Below are 20,160 nucleotides of genomic sequence, written 5' to 3' on the forward strand. Positions count from 1 at the left end.
AGTCTACCACCTGACTCAGTAGGTCTGGGATGGTGCCCAAATATCTGGATCTCTAACAAATTCCCAGGAAATACCGATGCTGCTAGTTTGTGGACCACAATTTGAGAACCACTGGCTTGGAACATAGCTCCAGCACATAGTAAGCTTCTACAAGTGTAACGTGCTCTATGAATATCATCATCATCACTAATACTATCTACCTGATGGCTTTTACTAACCCTTCAACACCCAGCTGAAAGGCTACTTTCTCTCAGTAATTCTCCCAAATCTCCACCCATCTCAAACAGAACTAGCCAGAAACATTATAAATGTTCCTAGTGCCCTTCTGATAAGAATATACCTCTCCAAATTGCAGCAGTAAATTTAATTTTCTGATACCTACTTTGCATTCTTTAATTGCAAGCTTTTACTAAAACATCACACAGTCTGGACTTAGGGTTAATAGAAGGTGTTGTAAAAAGATAAACATACTTTGAATTCAGAACCATGCTAAGTCTCCGTCTTGGTTCTTAGCTTTCTTTTGTGTAAGTACACTGAAAGGTGTAGCATTGCTATGGGCAATAAAGTGCCTCAGTGCAGCATAGAACAAAGGAAAACCTCAACAAGTTCCCTTTCTTTTTAGTACACTAAAAACTATAAAACATCTTGATGAAAGAAACTGAAGATGACAAAAGTAAATGGAAAAACATCCCATGTTTCTTTATTGTTAGGGAGTTGTAATTTTGGGCTTTTCATCATTTCCACACATTCTAAGGACAGCTTTATTACTGAAAATACATTAAAATGATTGAAAACCAGAAATACCTAAGCATATTGTTATTTATGCACTGTGAGTTCATCTCTTAATTAAGGAATTCCACAATTTGTCTTTTAAATAGAAAATGCTCCCATTAACTGTAGCTAGAACCCAGGATGTCCTGACTGTGAATTCAGTATCAAAGGGACTAAGATGATTAGCTAGGAGGCTGAGGGATATAAAGAGGGCCACGGTCCAGGCAGAGGTGCACTGGGAATGAACAGAAAGGGTCAGTTTGAAAGACTGATGAATGGATAAAGAAGATGTAGTATGTGCATGTGTGTGTGCATATCGCCACACATACATACAATGGAATATTATTGGGCCATCAAAAAGATCAAATATTAATAAATAATAAATAATAAAATAACATAAATAAAAAAAGATTGAAATATTGCCATTTGTAACAAAGTGGATGGAACTAGAGTGTATTATGATAAGGGAAATAAGTCAGTCTGAGAGACAAACACCATATGATTTCACTCATAAGTAGAATTTACGAAACAAAACAGATGAACATATGGGAAGGGGATAAAAGAGAGGGAAGCAAACCATGAGACTCTTATCAATAGAGAACAAACTGAGGGTTGATGCAGGGAGGTTGGTGAGGGATGGGCTAGATGAGTCATGGGTATTAAGGAGGGCATTTGTTGTGATGAGCACTGGGTGTTATATGAAAGTAATGAACCAATGAATTCTAATCCTGAAACCAATACTGCACTATATGTTAGCTAAATAAAGTTTAAATTAAAAATTTTTAAAAAGAAAGACATTTCAAGGGTGCTTGGGTGGGTCAGTCAGGCTCAGTCAGGTAGGTGAGCATCTTGGCTTCAGCTCAGGTCATGATTCCGGGGTCCTGAGACTGAGCCCCATGTCAGGCTCCCTGCTGAGTGGAGAGCCTGCTTCTTCCTTTCCCACTGCAGCTCCTTCTGCTGCTCCCCACTGCTTGTGCTTTGTCAAATAAATTTTTAAAATCTTAAAAAAAAAAAAAAGGCATTTCAGTGGGATTCTATGATAGTAGATTAGATTTTTCTTTAAAGAAAAAAGCGGGGCAGCCCCGATGGCCCAGCGGTTTGGCACCGCCTTCAGCCCAGGGCCTGATCCTGGAGACCCGGGATCGAGTCCCACATCGGGCTCCCTACATGGAGCCTGCTTCTCCCTCTGCCTCTGTCTCTGCCTCTCTCTCTGTGTGTCTGTCTTGAATAAATAAATAAAATCTTAAAAAAATAAAAATAAAAATAAAAATAAAGAAAAAAGGAAAGAGAAGAATCACAGATGCTTTGAGAAATTATTCAAATCTGGGTTCCATGCTTAACTTTACATACAAAGAGAGCAATATACATTTTTATGTTGTTAGAGAGAAAATTGTAGAACTATTATTCCCAAAAGAACCAGAAATCCAACTTCCTAACTCTACAGGTAGAGAGCTGCCTTTAAACCCATACATTTAAAAAAAATAAAAAAAAATAAAAAAAATAAAATAAAATAAACCCATACATTTGGGAAAATGCTTTACAGATAAAAAATATTTATATTACTCCACCAGCACAGGTGCAGATGTCTCAGTAATCTAGAACTTACTTTTCAATCTCCTGTTCTCTGAAGGCCCACTCCTTCCTTTCCATTGCATTCATCATCCTCCTCCTCTTCTCAAACTGGGAGGTGTCACTCAGACAGGGAAGAGTGGCTTCCCAAGCACGTTTCTCCCGGGCACGTTCTATCATTTCAACTTCAGCTTGTCCAGCTGGGAGCCCTCGACCTGGATGATGAAGCAAAGCACTTTAGAAACACATGGATATAAAAAAAAAAAAAAAAAAAAAAAAAAAAAAAAAAAGAAACACATGGATAAATTCATGTACCGTTTACGTTCTTTCAGCTCCTGTCCTCTATAACTTCAAGGGTTATGAAGGATGAAATGACATTAGGAAATATCCTCATGATGTGCCTCACAGCTTGTTATCTGTGTCCTGTATTACCTCTTGTTAGTTATTTGGCCAGAAGACATTTTAGCTGCATATGAGATGCTAGACAGTTTGAAGAATATTACTGAATAATCATACCTTGGAATGCCCTGTATTAGACAAATCCATATTTTTAAATGCAAGGAAATATCAAAGTAGCTTACAGAGGTCATAGATGGTAAGCAAGTAGAAATCAGGATTTTAACATGGCAATCTGACACTTGTGGTCTTATCTACTACTCTATACTCCCTCTCCATTAGAGAAATAAACCAAAAATGAACTCTATATTCAAACCCACAGCTAATTTCACACTCAACAGTGGGGTTGAAAGCTTTTTCTTTAAGATCAGGGATAAAACAAAAGCCTACTCTTATCACTCCTATTCAAGATAGTACTAGAAGCCCTACCAGAGCAATCAGGCAAAGAAGAAATAAAGCCAACCAAATTGAAAAGAAAGAGGTAAAATGGTCACTGTTTGCAGATAACATGATTTTATATATAGAAAACTATAAAGACTATCAAAAACAGAACAAATGAATTCAGTAAAGTTGTAGGATACAAAGTCAACAGATAAAAATCAGTTGCATTCTTAAATATAAACAATGAACTACCTAAAAAACAAATAAAACAATTCTATTTATAGAAGAATCAAAAGTAATGAAATAGGGAGGTGCCTGGTTGGCTCAATTGGTTAAGCATCTGCCATCAGTTCAGGTCATGATCTTAGAGTTCTGGGAGTGAGCCCCACATTGGGCTCCTCATTCAGCAGGGAGCCTGCTTCTCCCTCTGCCCCAGTCCACCCTGCTTGTGCGCTCCCTCTCTCCTTCTCAAATAAAATCTTAAATGATAATAATAATGTAATAGAAATAAATTTAACCAAGGACATAAAAGATCTATACACAAAAAACTATAAAACATATTGATGAAAGAAACTGAAGATGACGAAAGTAAATGGAAAAACATTCCATGTTCACAGATTGGAAGAAATAATTTATTAAAATATACATACTACCCAAGGCCATCCACAGATTCAATACAATCCCTAGCAAGATCCTAATGACATTAGTTTACAGAAACAAAAAAATCAATTGTAAAATTCATATGGAACTATTAAAAAACCCAAAGAGCCAAAGCAATCTTGAAAAAGAAGAACAAGGGGTGCCTGGTTGGCTCAGTGGTTGAGTATCTCTGCCTTTGACTCAGGGCCTGATCCCAGGGTCCTTGGATAGAGTCTCACATCAGGCTGCCTGCAGGGAGCCTGCTTCTTTCTCTGCTTTCGTGTCTGCCTCTCTGTGTCTCCCATCAATAAATAAATAAAATCTTTTAAAAAATAAAAGAAAAAGAAGAACAAAGCTGAAGGCATCATACTTTCTGGTTTCAATCTATATTACAAAGCTACAGTCATCAAAACAATATAGTACTGGCATAAAAAACACATAGACCAATGAAACAGAATCAAGTGCTCAGAAATAAACCCAAATATAGTCAACTAGTATTGACAAGGAAGCCGAGAATTCTCAATGGAGGAAAGATACTCTCTTCAATAAATGGGGCTGGAAAAATTGGATATTCACATGTACAAGAGTGAAACTGAACCCCAATCTTACACTAGTCATAAAAATTAATTTGAAATGGATTAAATACTTAAATGTAAAACTCCTAGAAGATGACATAGAAAGAAAGCTTCTTGATATTGGTCTTGGCAATGACTTTTTTGGATATGACACCAAAAGCACAAACAAAAGCAGAAATTAAAAATGGGACCACATCAAACCAAAAAGCTTCTGCACAGCAGAAAAAAATGAGCAACAAAATTAAATGACAACCTGTGGAATGGGAGAAAATATTTTCAAACCACGTATCTGATAAGGGTTAATATCCTAAATATATTAGGAACTTCTACAAATCAGTAACAAAACCAAAATAATGCAATTAAAAAATGGACAAAGGACCTGAATAGACATTTTTCCAAAGAAGATATACAAATGGCCAGTAGTACATGGTAGGTGCCCAATATCACTAATTATCAGAGAACTACAAAAGAAAAACACAATGAAATATCACTTCACACCTGTTAGGATATTTGTTTTCAAAAAGACAAGAGATAACAAATGCTGGCAAGGATATGGAGAAAAAGGAACCCTAGTACACTGTTGGTGGGAATGTAATTCATACAGCCACTATGAAAAACAATATGGAAGTTCCCCAAAAAATCAAGAATAGAGGTACTATATGATTCAGCAATTCCACTTCTGGGTATATATCTGAAGGAAATGAAATTACTATCTCAAAGAGATATCTGATTTTCCCATGCTCCCTGCAGCATTGTTTACAGTAGTCAAGACATGGAAACAACTTCATTGTTCATTGACAATGTATAAAAAAAGATATATATGTATACAATTCCTATATAACATACTAAATATAATTAACATATTATATTGAATATAATTAATGTGACATAAAATTTTTTGACATAATAAAATTTTATGCTTATTAATGTGTGATAAATTTCATTATATGTAATGTAAAATATACAATATTCAGCCATACGAAAAGGAAATCCTGACATTTGTGACAACATGAATGAAACTTCAGGGCATTGTGCTAAGTAAAATAAGTCACACATAAAAAGATAAATATTTAAAAATAAATAAATAAAAATAAATATAAATAAATAAATAAAGGTAAATATTGTATGATCTCACTTATGTCTGGAATTTTAAAAAACTGAATTCATAGAGAGTAGACTGATGGTTGTCAGGGGTGAGGAGGTGAGAGAAATGGGTAGAAGTGGTGAAAGGGTACAAACTTTCAGTTAAGTGATGAATAAGTTCTAGATAGCTAATATACAGCATAATGACTACAGTTAACAATTCTGTATTGCATACTTGAAAGGTAACAAGAGAATAGATCTTAAATGTTCTCACCACACATAACAAAAAAAATGGTATTATGTGAGGTGATGGATGTGTCAACTAATATTATTGTGGTAATCATTTTGCAAAATATAGGTATATAAAATCATCACATGGTATGCCTTAACCTTAGATAATATGTGAATTATATATCTCAATAAAGCTGGGATAAATGAATGATACATAAGTAAAAATATAATATTGTCTTTTATTTAATATCTATATCCATGATACTTTACTGTATCATTCTGCAACTTTTTTACTCAACTTAGTTTTGGGGACACTGGTCACACTGATACAGAGAATTCTAATTTCATTCTGCCATTGTAGGACTCTACCACAATTTAAGCTAACTTCTAAAAACTAATGTTTTAGATTGCTTCAGTTTTTTGATTACACATAGTAATGCTACAACAAATATCCTTGTACTGGTCATTATGTCCATATGCGAATTTCTCTAGGATTCTTAGAAGATCTTAAGTCTAGTAGCTAGATCATAAAATATAACGACTTAAAATTTTTCTGGATATTGCCAAACTTGTCTCCCAGAAGTATAATTTTGCTCAAGCCTTCTGAGATTCCCCTGGTGCTCTCTCTCCTACAGCCCATGTTTTCTTACTTCCTCTCATATTGTTTCTGTGTAATCTCAGTTGCTTTTTTTTTTTTAAGATTTTATTTATTTATTCATGAGAGACACAGAGAGAAAGGTAAAGACACAGGCAGAGAGAGAAGCAGGCTCCCTGTGGGGAGCCTGACACAGGACTCAATCCCAGGACCCGGGGATTATGACCCGAGCCAAAGGCAGATGCTTAACCACTGAGCCACCCAGGCATCCCTCTCAGTTGCTTTTTGTAGTCTTAACAAGTTAGTAGTCGTTTACAGATTTTTTTTTTTTTTTTTAGTTTCACTTAAAGTGTAATTTGTGGAAGTTCTGTTGTGCTTGTTGCTTTTGTGTGATTTCTGGGAAGAGAAGAGGACAGATACTGATCTACATAGGCACAGCAGGAATTTGGATTAGAATTTCTTGAAGGTATAAAATGTTTAGAGGAAAAATAATACGCACTAAAGCATGAGTCTTCCATTTATAAAAACAGTATGCCTTTTTTTAAAACAAATCTTTGTTCATATGCTTAAGAAACTCTTTATATTTTTTTCTCCATAATGCTATGCACATGTTTTTGTTAAGTGATTTTCATAGTTGTTATTTGTTGCTATTAAGAATATAATGTTTTCAAATATTTCTAATTAAATATTGCATATCAATTCCACAATCAGGCATCTTGAACTCAGGTTCTTAGTTCTGAGAATTTGTAATTTCGGTTGATTTTCTAAATGAGTACATCATAAATAGTTTTGCTTCTCATTTCTAATCTTTATACCTCAATATTTTCCTCTTAACTGCACTGAGTCCGTATTTCTCAACCAAAGTGACATCACTGCCATATTGGGCAAACAATTATTTCTTGTATGGGACTGCTGAATGCAGGACAGGAATGTTTAGTACCACACTAGCCTGGCTCCCAAACCCCATCCCATGTGATAAATGCCAGGAGCACCTCCTAATCATCATTACGTTAAAAAATGTAGAGCGACTTACGGGGAGATGGCAGAGTAGGAAGATCCTAGGCTCACCTCATCCCACAATACAACCAGATATACACCCATCAGTGTAAATAACCAGAATAAAACCCCAAATACTGACGAACAGACTTTCCACACCTATATGCTAAAAAGAGCCCACACTGAGGAGGGTAGGCAGGGCAGAGACATGGTGGGAGCCAAACAGACCTGCAGGACTATCCACAAAAGGGAAGAATGTGGTGAGTGCAGGCAGGAGGAGAACCCATGCTAGGCACCCCAGGCAGAGGGGACAGGCACTGGGGAGATGAATCCCTATAACATTTGGCTTTGAAAGCCAGAGGGGCCTGGCTTCACAATCTCTTAAAATCAATGAGGCTGAGTACCCAAAAGTTAAAAAAAGTCAGTGGGATCAAGGAGGAGGTTGAGAGGAAACTGAGCCCCCACCTTAACGAGACTGCACAACAAACAGGCTCACTGAGATTCAGCCTAGAAGCAGAGATTTGAAAAACACTTGGGGTATACAAGAGGGAAATTTATTTACTAATCTCAGAGTCTGTGCTGTAGGGGCAGAGATTTTTGGGAGACTTCTCTAGGAACAAAGGAGCTAGCAGGAGCCATTTCACATCCCCACCCCAAGTGTAGATACATGGACACCTGCCAGAACCAGAACAGCAGGAATAATCTCCACCAACCTTGCTAACAGCATGCCCTACCCCACAGTCTTCTGTGGATCTGCCCACTCCAACCAAGTTGCCTCAGCAGAGTAGTCCCAAGCAGCTGCAGGTCACTTCCCTGCATATTGACAGACATTGCTGACACCACTCACTCTTACCTCATGTCTCCTGTGGAACTACCCTAGTCCATCCAAGGCTGACATCATGCAGGCAGCCCAAATAAGGACCACCACCATTGCAAGCAATTCCTGCCCCAGGGAGAAGGGAAGATTACTGCACATGTCAGTCCAATCACACATGCCATGGACAACGCAGGGAGAAAACCTTGCAGTTCAGTGCTACTGAAGCTCTAGCAACCCCTGGTCTGACTCAACTCAAGCTCAAGGCAACCCCAGACTGGCCAAATTACAACACAGGGACCAAACCTTGCCCACAACAGGCAAAGAGAACCGTTGTAGATGACTAGACTGAAGGCAAACATGACTAAGCCACAACAGTAGGGCACATACAACACACATAGGAGACATCCCTGAATGCCAATGTCTGGTAAACAGAGGACATTGTACTGCAAGACACCATAGGACCACTTCTTCATACACCCATGACTTTCAAGAGTCAGGAATGTAGCTGACTTTCATAACACATAGAAATAGACACAGAGAGTTAGACAAAATGAGGAGACAAAAGAATATGTCCCAAATGAAAGGACTGGACAAGGAAGCTAATGAAACAGAGATAAGCAATATACCTGATAGAGAATTTAAAGTAATAGTCATAAACATACTCACTGGAATGGAGAAAAGAGCAAAAGATTTGGTGAGACACTCAACAAAGAGATAAAAAAAACACAAAAAAGAACCAGAGATGAGGAACTCAATAACTGAAGTTAAAAATCACTAGAGGGGAAAAAATAGTACAGTAGAGGAAGTAGAACAGATCATTGACTTGGAGAAGAGAGTCATGGAAAGCAATCAAGCTGAACATGAGAGACAAAAAAGAATAATAAAAGATGAAAATAGATTAAGGAAACTCTTCCGACTGAGCCAGCCAAGTGCCCTGGGAATGCAAACTTCTGCAGCCACTGTGGAAGACAGTATGTAGGTTCCTCAAAAAAAATGAAAACTAGAATTACCATATAATCCAGTAATTCCACTACTGGGTATTTACCCAAAGAATACAAAAGCTAACACTAATTTCAAAAGATATATGTACCCTTATGTTTATAACAGCATTATTTATAATAGGCAAATTGTAGAAGCAACCCAAGTGTCCATGGACTGATGAATGAATATATATAGGAATATTATTCAGCCATAAACAAGAATGAAATTGTGCCATTTGCAACAATATGGATAGAGCTAGAGAGGATATGCTAAGCGAAATCAGAGAAAAACAAATACCATATGATTTCACTCAATATGGAATTTAAGAAACAAACAAAAAAAAACAACAAAGAAAAAAGAAAAAATAGGCTCCTAATAATAGAGGACTGGAAGTTATTAGAGGGAAGGAATGGAGGAAATGGGTGATAAGGATTAAAGAATACACTTACTGTGGTGAGCACTGAGTAATGTACAGAACTGTTGAATCACTATATTGTACAACTGAAATTAATATAACATTGAATGTTAATTATACTGGAATTAACATTAGAATTTTTTTCCAAAAAAAAAAAAAATACAAAAGCAAGCAGATAGCATATAAACAAATGAGTGTGTCTGTGTTCCAATAAAACCTCTTTAGCGTCATTGAAATTTTGGCTTCATGTAGTTTTCCATGACCAATTTGGCTTATGGACCATAGTGTGCCAGTCCTGATCTAGAGTTTTAGTACTTGCTTCTTTTTTCAAAAATTATCATCTTTAGAGGTGCCTCAATAGCTCAATCAGTTAAGCATCTGCCTTTGGCTATGGTCATGATCCTCGGGTTCCCGGGATCAAACCCACAACAGGCTCCCAGCTCTGCAGGGAGTCTGCTTCTCCCTCTGCCCCTCCCTCACACTTGTGCACTCTCTCTCTCAAATAAGTAAAATCTTTTTTTAAAAAATATCATCTTTAGAAAATCAACACCTAACAATTTTAATTATATATTTTTCTCTTTTTTTTTTTGCTCATCATGTTCTCAAACCCTGCTTCCTCCTTTTGAGATCATTTTTCTTCTTACTGAAATATATGCTTTCATCTTCCTTTATTCAGATTAATAGCTAACATTTACAAGATGCTTATTTACATGCTAGGCACTGGTCTAAGTACATTACATAAATGAGTTTATTTAATCAATACAATATCCTATAAGGTAGATCCTATGAAATGTCTTATCCTATGAAAAGTCTTTATTTATTTCACCTTCACTCCTGAATAAGTTTGGCTGGTAAAAGAATTCTAGGTTTGCTATTATTTTCCCACACTTTAAAAATAATTCTATGAAATGTCAATTTGGTTTTTGTCTCTTTTTAGGTAATCTGACTTGTCTCCAAAAGCTTCTGCAGTTTTTTCTTTTTTCCTCTATTAGTAGGTATGAATTTTTTTTTTTTATCTTGTATGGTCTTCAAAGAAATCTTTCAAACTATGGACTCATATCTTTCTTTAGTTTTAGGAAATTCTCAGCCATTATCTTTTTTTTTCTTCTTTTTTAATTTTTTTTATTATTTTTTTTTAGCCATTATCTTTTCTTGCATTGCTTCTCCACTGTTCTACCATCAGATCTTATAATCCTATCCCCCGTGGCTCTTTCCTTTTTTATCTTGTTCTACCTTTGCATATTACATTCTGGAATACTTGTTCATTTAATCTTTCATTTCACTAATTTGTTCTTCAGCTCTACTTAGTTTATTACTGAGTTCATTTTATTTCAAACTTCATAGTTTTCCTTCCCAGGGATTGCAATTGGTTCTTTTTCATAGCTCCCCTTCTTGTTTTCATGCTCTACTCTCCTTGATCTCTTTGAGGATATAAAAAGTACTTCCTAAGTCCCTTTGAGATTGCTCCATGTGCTCTGTTTGCTTAGGAATTTATTCTCTGCTCCCCCCACACACACCTTTTTTGAACTTTTTGTGGGTCACTCCTAGTGTCTGTGTTCCTTAGATGCCTTGTGATTCTTGGATTGAGATCATCCAAAGATTTCTCTCACAATCACCTTGGGTAGTAACACTCTGACCTGGCAAGAGGAACAGCTCCGCAGCCTCATTCTCTAGAGCCCTGAGGATGACAAGTTAACAGACTGCCCATCTGGAACTACTCTACTCTTTTAAAGATCCTGGAATTCCTTGAACAAATGGCCCAAGCCTCCTTCCAAAATTTACAAGGACCATTTCCCAGAATTCAGACTCCCAAGGGCAGACTATATCCTGCTGTTTGTTTACCCTTAAACCCAAGGAGTAGCCAAGTGGCGGCTGTTTACAGGGATATGTACACAGAGACTAGAAAAATAAGGTGAGGTAATCACATGCGTACATGACAGACCCCTCATGATGTGGAACACAGCCAAAGAAAAAAGCAAGTCACAGGCAGCCTCTCCCCTGCTGCCCCATTCTACCAAAGAATCCCAAAGAATCTAAGAATTTTCAATTTAAACTTGTCCTTTCAATTCATTATAAAGATATATTTGTGAAAAATACAGAACATATTTTACTTAACAGATATTAACTTGATTTATAATTTTTAAACATCTATACATATAGTTTATAGGACTCCATTTAGACTCCGAGGCAAGGCTTCACAAATGAAGGAGTAGGCCTGACTCACAGTGTTTTTTACTGATACCTCAACCTCTGTGCTGGCAGGCGCTGAGCTTTAGTCCCACCTGTGGGTAGGAGAAAAGTCCTGCTTCCTCTAATTCAGGCAGGTAACTCAGATCTGGTTCACTACCATTCACAATCCCTCCTCATCATCATAGGTTCCCAGCTATTTCTTTATTTTAGGAAGAAATCTCCACTTCAAAACTATGGAAATTTTCTTCCTTTTTTTAAAAGTGTAGTTATGTGTACACACATTCTCTCTCTCTCTCTCTCTCCTCTCTCCACTCTCCTCTCTCAATAGCTCACATGGTTATCAGGAGAGACATCTGCAAATATTCAAGACAATTACTAACTCACACTAATATACCCATAACCAATATATGAATATATGTATATTCACATATACATACACTAATATACACATTAGTGTATTCAGAGCAGAAGGGAAAAGTTTCAGCATATTTTTTAATCTGTCATCTAGTGAAAGTAGAGCCACTGATTTCAAGTATGGATGGCAAGAATGCTTCATCTGAATTCATTAAGGTGAGCCAGGAAATGAGAATCAAACTAGGGTTCAGATATGTATATCTTCATTGCCTGTGATGCAGACTTGACCACAGCAAACCATCACAAATGGGAAACAAAAGTCATCTCATTTTAATAAAAGCCATTACATTGTACCAACTACCTCCAACACCAGGGAGGAGTTGGCGTCTCTGGTTCTCAGTTTCCCAGCTACAATCAAGTGAGTTCAAGAAGCTATTATTTCTGAAAACCCCTTTTCTGATTAATTTTTCTAATTTCACATAATATAGGCCTCAGTCAGATTTTATTGCATTCTAAGAGTGAATTTCTGAGTCAGAACCACATTAGCATTTCTGAAATAATAGCAAAAGAAATCATCCAAATCATCCAATAGGGTATTGTAAGAGAGATTTGATAAATTGCAAGATACTTTGGGCAAAGTAAGACAATATTGTTACATATGGTGGAATATACATTCAGTATTATACATTCAAAAAAGATTTATGTGTAAAAGAGTAAGAATTGCTCAATGAAAAGGAATTGATTCACTAGGAAAAACAGTGAAAGGAAGAAGGTGAGTTGTCACCAAATAACCACAAAATTAAGCTGAAATAGAACTTCAGCTTCAGGGATAAAGTACAATAACCCTCCTTTAAGTGAAAAGGGTATCTCTTTTTGAAAAAAAGTATAAGCAGAAGTATGAATCTAAGAAGTAGCTCTGTTGAGCAAGACATTTTAAATAGCAACATTTGTACCACAGTTGCCTCTGAGCACATCATTTCCAGGAACTCAAAGGTATGCAAGGTGATCAGGACAGACATCTGCAAATATCCAAGATAATTACCAACTCACCCCAAGTAAGAGTAGCCAGGGTCAAGAGCTCAGGGATTGAATCCTGACATACTACATATTCTGGAGAATACGGATCAGTTTGAACTTCAGCATCCCGATAATCAGTCTGAGTACCCACAGTATGCTTCGAAAGTACGGGTGGGTATTTAGCAGAAATAGGGAGAAAAGTATATGCCTGTGTCCTAAAAGGGAAAATGATTTTAAAAATTAAAACCTGATCCAGTCACTCAGAATACTACACAGTCAAGTAGAAATAAGTCCTTAGCTTTAATAAGCCCATTCCCCCTTTAAACATGCACAGATTCATGAATACAGTGTAACCAGGATTATGCCCAATTATCTTGAGAGAACTGCCTTATTAGTCTCACCTCTGCCAAAAACCCGAGGGGATACAGAAGTCCAGGTCTACTCACAAAAGCAGCTATTTATCTGTGTATCACTGGGCAGGACTGTAGTATAGAACCGTAAGAAGTAGATTCTAGGATGTCACAGAGTTACTTCTGAACCTGTTTAGAATTGCTACTTCCTGGTTTCTTTTTTCTCTGCTTTTAGTTACACAACCGATTTTAACTGTTTCCCTCTAGAAATTCAGGAGCAGAGAAAAGAGAAGAGATGCTTTCTGGTTTTTTAAAAAGACAAGGCTCTTTCTAGATAGATGACTCAATAATTAATGCTCAGATTATTTGGTTAGCTATAGAAAAGTTACTTCATCCCCTGGACAAAAATTAATTCCAGATATTTTAAGGTATTTAATATAAAAATGAGACTATAAAAGTATTAATAGGAAACATAAGTAAATATACCCCCTTTGAGTGCAAGTCTTTTTCAGCATGGCTCAAAAGCCTCTCTGGCTACAAAAGAAAATGATCAGTAGAACTAAGGTTAAGTTGAAACTTTTATACCTCAAAGTATCATAAATTTAAAATATGAATGGCACACTTAGAAATAGGTTCTGCAACATATATGATAAGAGTTAAACAGTCTTTCTATACAAAAAGCCCTTGTAAATCAATGACAGTTAAATACTAACAGAAAAATGAGTAAATAACAAGTCACAAAAATGAAAATTTCTAACATATGAAAAAATGACCATAACTAGTAACCAAAGAAAAGTAAAATAAAAGATAAAGATTCTGTTTTATTACATCACATAAGCAAAGATTTAAAAGATTGAAAATACCCAGGATTGATGAAGTTGTGATGAAAGCAGGCATTCACATAAACTGTTGATTGAAATACAAATAGATATAACCTAGCAGGTAACTTAGCAATATATATCTGACCTTTAAAATACTTTTTTGCCCCAGCCACTGTACTCATAGGAATTTATTCTAGGAAATAATTGGACAAGTGTACAGAGATATATGCAAACACATTCATAAAGTCTTAATGTGTAAGGGTAAAAACTTACAAAAAAATTTTAATGGCCCATTTAAAAAAAATGGTTGCACCTTAGGTTATTAGGCATCAACTTCGATTCATATTTTCATCTTTGGTTCTTTTTTTTAATTCTGGCTATTTTTAAGTACAGAAAAAATTTAGATTAATTCACTTAAACCTATGTCTACTCTTAAACATAATTTTTATAACAAGTATGATAGCACATATGCTTTAATGTTCTAGTGGTTTTTTCTTTTTCTTTTTTAAGATTATATTTTTAGATGTCCATTGACTGATGAATGGACAAAGATGTGCCACATAAATACAATGGAATATTACTCAGCCATCAAAAAGAATGACATCTTGCCATTTGCAATGATACATATGGAACTAGAGTGTATTACACTAAGTGAAATAGGTTAGAGAAAGACAAATACCATATGATTTCACTCATATGTGGAATTTAAGAAATAAAACATAGGGGAACATAGGGGAAGGGAAGGAAAAATAAAATAAGATAAAACAGGGAAATCATAAAAGACTCTTAACTAAAGAGAATAAACTGAAGGTTGCTGGAGGGGAGTTGGGTGAGGGGATGGGGTAACTGGGTGATAGGCATTAAGGAGGGCAATTGATGTAATGAGCACTGGGTGTTGTAATGCAACTGATGAATCACTCAATTCTACCTTGAAACTAATAATACACTAAATGTTAACTACTTAAATTTTTTTAAATCTAAAAAATAAAACAAAGATTTTATTTTAAACAATCTCTATACTCAATGTGGGGCTTGAACTCACAACCCCAAAATCAAGAGTTGCATGCTCTACTAACTGAGCTAGCCAGGCAACCCAACAGTGCTTTTTCCTTTTAAAGTTTGTTTCCCTCAATATCTTTTCCTCCTTTATCCACCTTTATCAGTACCCTCTATGTACATCCTAGATCTAGAATATATCCTTGAATTATCCCTGAACCTTGCTGTATTTTTATCCACATTTATTTTTCTACATACAAATATACAGAGTATTATTTTATTGTTGTGCCAACATGAATGCATTTTTGCATCTTGCTTTTTTAACTAAATCATACTTCATAGAAATCTTTCCAATCTATTCATGTGGCTCTTTTTCAAGAAAAGTTAAACTTAAATGATCGTGACCAACAGAAAAACTACTTCAAAAAATATGGCACCATATAATGGAATTTATGCAGCTATTAAAAGTAAAAATGTCGGGCAGCCCGGGTGGCTCAGCGGTTTAGCTCTGCCTTCGGCCCAGAGCGTGATCCTGGAGACCCAGGATCAAGTCCCATGTCGGGCTCCCTGCATGGAGCCTGTTTCTCCCTCTGCCTGTGTCTCTGCCTCTCTCTCTCTCTCTCTCTCTCTCTCTGTATATTCTCGTGAATAAGTAAATAAAATCTTTTTAAAAAATAATAAAAGTAAAAATGTAATCAGTATTTGTGAACATACAAAAATTGTCCATGGGGGATCCCTGGATGGCGCAGCTGTTTAGCGCCTGCCTTTGGCCCAGGGCGCAATCCTGGAGACCCGGGATCGAATCCCACGTCGGGCTCCCGGTGCATGGAGCCTGCTTTTCTCCCTCTGCCTATGTCTCTGCCTCTCTCTCTCTCTCTCTCTGTGTGTGTGACTATCATAAATAAAAAAAATTTTAAAAAAATTGTCCATGATTCAATGTAAAGTAGGAACAAAAGATACTGTAAAGCAAGATGTACAACAGAAGCTCATTTTTATATTTAAAAACTGGGTTTTGTGCATAGAAAAATGCCTAAATGGATATATAATAAATTAACAACAATTATTTCTGGATAGGACTACAGAATTTTTTTTCATGTTCATCGTTTTCTAAATTTTCTATTTTTTTAAACCTAGACATATAGTACTATTAGAACAATATTGCCATTTCCATGTAAAGGAATATGTTTTCCAGTTGGTAGAAGTATGTTAAATCACATCTTTAAAAACCTAAATATAATGACAAAAAAGAGATTAACATTTTAAAAAATAGTCAAAGGCAATGGGAGATGTTTTTAATCAGCAAAACAGGCATTCCCACCACTCGGCCAGAATTCTAAGGCTTTCTGCAGAGATTTGAAAAATGGTAACAAATGAAAGTATCAGCATCTTTAGTTCAGCATCCTTGGCTGTAGAGTATGTAGGTTCACTTTTACCTGAGAACCCTCTACAAGAACCATTTAAAAATGCTTGGAATTATATGTTGAAGAATTATACAAAGTTCCAGATTGCAACATGGGGATCCTTGGTAGTTCATGAGGTTCTTTATTTATTGTTCTGTTTACCTGGATTTTTGTTTCAATTTATACCTTTCATGGAAAAGTAGAAAATTCCAAAGGATAAACCAGAAACATGGGAAAACCAGTGGAAATGTTTTAAAGTAGTTCTCTTTAATCACTTTTGTATCCAGCTTCCTTTGATATGTGGAGCTTATTATTTTACAGAGTATTTTAATATACTTTATGATTGGGAAAGAATGCCAAGATGGTATATGCTTTTGGCAAGATGCTTTGGCTGTGCAGTGATTGAGGATACCTGGCACTATTTCCTGCATAGGCTCTTACATCACAAACGAATATATAAATATATTCATAAAGTTCATCATGAGTTTCAGACTCCATTTGGAATGGAAGCTGAATAATATGCATATTCTTTGGAAACTCTAATTCTTGGAACTGGATTTTTCATAGGAATCATGCTTTTATGTGATCATGTCATCCTTCTTTGGGCATGGGTGACTATTCATTTGATAGAAACTATTGATGTCCATAGTGGCTATGACATTCCTCTGAACCCTTTAAATCTGATCCCTCTCTCTGCTGGTTGTCGGCATCATGATTTCCACCACATGAACTTCATCGGAAACTATGCTTCCACATTTACATGGTGGGATAGAATTTTCAGAACAGACTCTCAATTTACTGCCTATCATGATGAAGAAGATTGAGAAAAAGACTCAATAAATATCTCATCTAAACCATCCTGAAAACACACACCTTTCCTGAATTGAAGCAAATAGCTAACATTGCTTCTGCAGAGCAGAAATAAACATGTGTCTTGACTGCTAAATGATACAAAGAACATTAACAACCTTTAATTATCTTTCTAGTGGGAACTTTTTCTACTTTACATAAAGTTCTGTATGTGTAGAAATAAGTAAATATATAACGAAGTATGATTTTCATGAGGAAGTTGTAAAGGCCACGTTGCTAACCTTACAGAAAGGTTTTAAGTAATGGAAGAAGTATCAATCTGTGTCTTTCTCCCAGTAACACCATAGGCCTGAAGTTAAAATTGGTCTTTAGGGCAGCCTCGGTGGCTCAGCGGTTTAGTTTACTCTTCGGCGTAATCCTGGAGACCTAGGATCAAGTCCCATGTCGGGTTCCCTGCATGGAGCCTGCTTCTCCCTCTGCCTGTGTCTCTGCCATTCTCTCTCTCTCTCTCTCTCTCTCTCTCTCTCTCTCTCTCTGTGTGTGTGTGTGTGTGTGTCATGAATAAATAAAATCTTTTAAAAAACAAACAATAATAAAATAAAATAATAAAATAAAATAGGTCTTTAAAATCTTGCAAATATATGGTAGCCATTTCAGTATCTCTTATCAGGGTGTTAGCTTCACATTGAACTTTAAATATTTTCTAGAATTTGCCTAAACATCCAAGTATCATGGGTCGAACCATATCAATCGACAGAGTGAGGCTGCCAAATCAGAAACAGGCCGCCCCAAGAACTTCCACTCTTGTCCTGAGCTGACTGGTTTGGGGTGATTCTCCTTTGAGAAGTCCTTTGGATTGCAATGTACTACTGGTATCTATAAATTAAGGCGTTTCTGAACTGTTGTAAATGGAATATTTTAGTCTAAAGGTTTTTGGGTTACTTGAATTTTTTTAAAAAATTGAGCTTTATTTCTGCTATTTACCCTTTCATTTTTGTATATCAAGTTTTCATTATACTTAAAACTGTATCTTGAAACATTATGAACTGACTTGCTGTATTTGCACTTTGAACTATTGAAATAAATGTGATTTTTTTTTTTGGTCAAAAAATATAATAAGCAAAACTTATAGAGCTTAACTCTAAGAAAAATGCACTTCAAGTCAGCTAGAAAGAAGCACCTACTGAGAGGTTAAACTTGTAATGAAATAATACTTTAAATTGTTGTTAATGCTGGGGTATCTGGATGGCTCAGTGTTTGAGCATCTGTCTTTGGCTCAGGTCACGATCCCAGGGTCCTGGGATCGAGTCCTACATAGGGCTCCCTGCAGGGTGCCTGCTTCTCTCTCTGCCTATGTCTCTGCCTCACTCTCTGTGTCTCTCATGAATAAATAAATAAAATCTTAAAAAATAATAAATTGTTAATGCTGAATTCAAGTGGTATTAAGTGGAATTAAGTGGTATTTTTCAGCAGCTGCTATGGATTTCTAACCTATGTAGATAATTTAGGTATTTATAATTTATGTTTTCAGCAGAAATTATTCTACTACCAAAATTCTAGTTGAGGAAATAACTTCAAATCAGCTTTGTATCATCCCAGATCATATGACTATTACTATATAACACTATTAATTTGAATCAAGAGAATAAACTGTTTTCCAAATTAAAAATTACATGCTTGAACTTTCTGATCAAATATGCTAAGATTGTGATAAAGCCTAATGAATCCTCTAAGCTTTCTGATGACTTAAGATCCTTCTAGGTGGGGATGCCTGGGTAGCTCAGTGGTTGAGCTCAGGGCATGATCCTAGGGTCCAGGAATTGAGTCTCACATTGGGCTCCCTGTGGGGAGTCTGCTTCTCCCTCTGCCTGTGTGTCTGCCTCTGTGTGTGTGTGTGTGTGTGTGTGTGTGTGTCTTTCATGAATAAATAAATAAAATCTTAAAAAAAAAAAGATCCTTACAGGTGGGTCAGAGGAGAGGATACAAAGGGGGAAATGATACTTTGACAGAAGTCCTATAGTAACCCAATACAGTTTCTTTTCTAACTTGTTATTTTTCTCCAACCTAGTTTTAGGGGAGAATAAATGGAATAAGAAAGAACAATGATCTCTTTCCTACCCCTCCCCAACTTCAGTCAGGACTCAAAACCCAGAAAGACCCCATACCTGTTTCTTATGTGGCTTGAGCCCTGGATCCCATCCACACACTCACTTATTCTAGGTTTGGTGTGCCGACAGCACTTACCTCTGCTCCGTTCCCTTTCCCGGGCCCTTCCTCCTCCACTAGATGGAAAAGCATGCACTGTCTGCCATATCCACAGTCTTCTAGATTTTCCTCCCAGCCCCAACAAAACTAAACACAAAGAGCGGTTTCACAAAGTAGCAAATCCTATTCTGTAATTATGAACTCTAATGATTATTTGTATTTTTTAAAGATTTAATGTTTTCAGAGTGGTTTTACATTCCCAACAAAACTGAGAGGAAGGTACAGAGATTTTCCATATATGTTTTGGCTCCACACATACATAGCCTGCTCCATTATCAATATCCCTACATACCACCCAGAGTGGTACATTTGTTACAGCTGAGGAATATACATTTACACATCATAATCATCCCATAGTGTATATTAGAGGTCACTCATGGTATTACATATTCTATGGTTTGGACAAATCCCTAAGTATATGGTATACACATATAATAACATGCATCCATCATACAGAGTATTTTCCCCACCCTAAAAATTCTGTGCTCCTTCTATTCATCCATACCCC

General features: G+C 36.2%; 1 protein-coding gene and 1 pseudogene across 1 annotated transcript in view; one reads left to right on the forward strand and one right to left on the reverse strand.

Moving 5' to 3' along the window:
• CFAP91 (cilia and flagella associated protein 91) overlaps positions 1–20,160 on the reverse strand; it is an 89,565-nt gene that overhangs the window by 47,132 nt on the left and 22,273 nt on the right. The window contains exons 6-7 of the mRNA XM_055316565.1: positions 13,044–13,225; positions 2,378–2,555 (exon numbers count right to left, since the gene is read on the reverse strand). Of these exons, the coding sequence (XP_055172540.1) occupies positions 2,378–2,555; positions 13,044–13,225 (360 nt within the window). The remainder of the gene's footprint in view (positions 1–2,377; positions 2,556–13,043; positions 13,226–20,160) is intronic.
• On the forward strand, positions 16,522–17,417 carry LOC129504031 (methylsterol monooxygenase 1-like; annotated as a pseudogene).

This window comes from Nyctereutes procyonoides, unplaced genomic scaffold (assembly GCF_905146905.1).
Source record: "Nyctereutes procyonoides isolate TBG_1078 unplaced genomic scaffold, NYPRO_anot_genome, whole genome shotgun sequence".
NCBI classification, from domain to species: domain Eukaryota; kingdom Metazoa; phylum Chordata; class Mammalia; order Carnivora; family Canidae; genus Nyctereutes; species Nyctereutes procyonoides.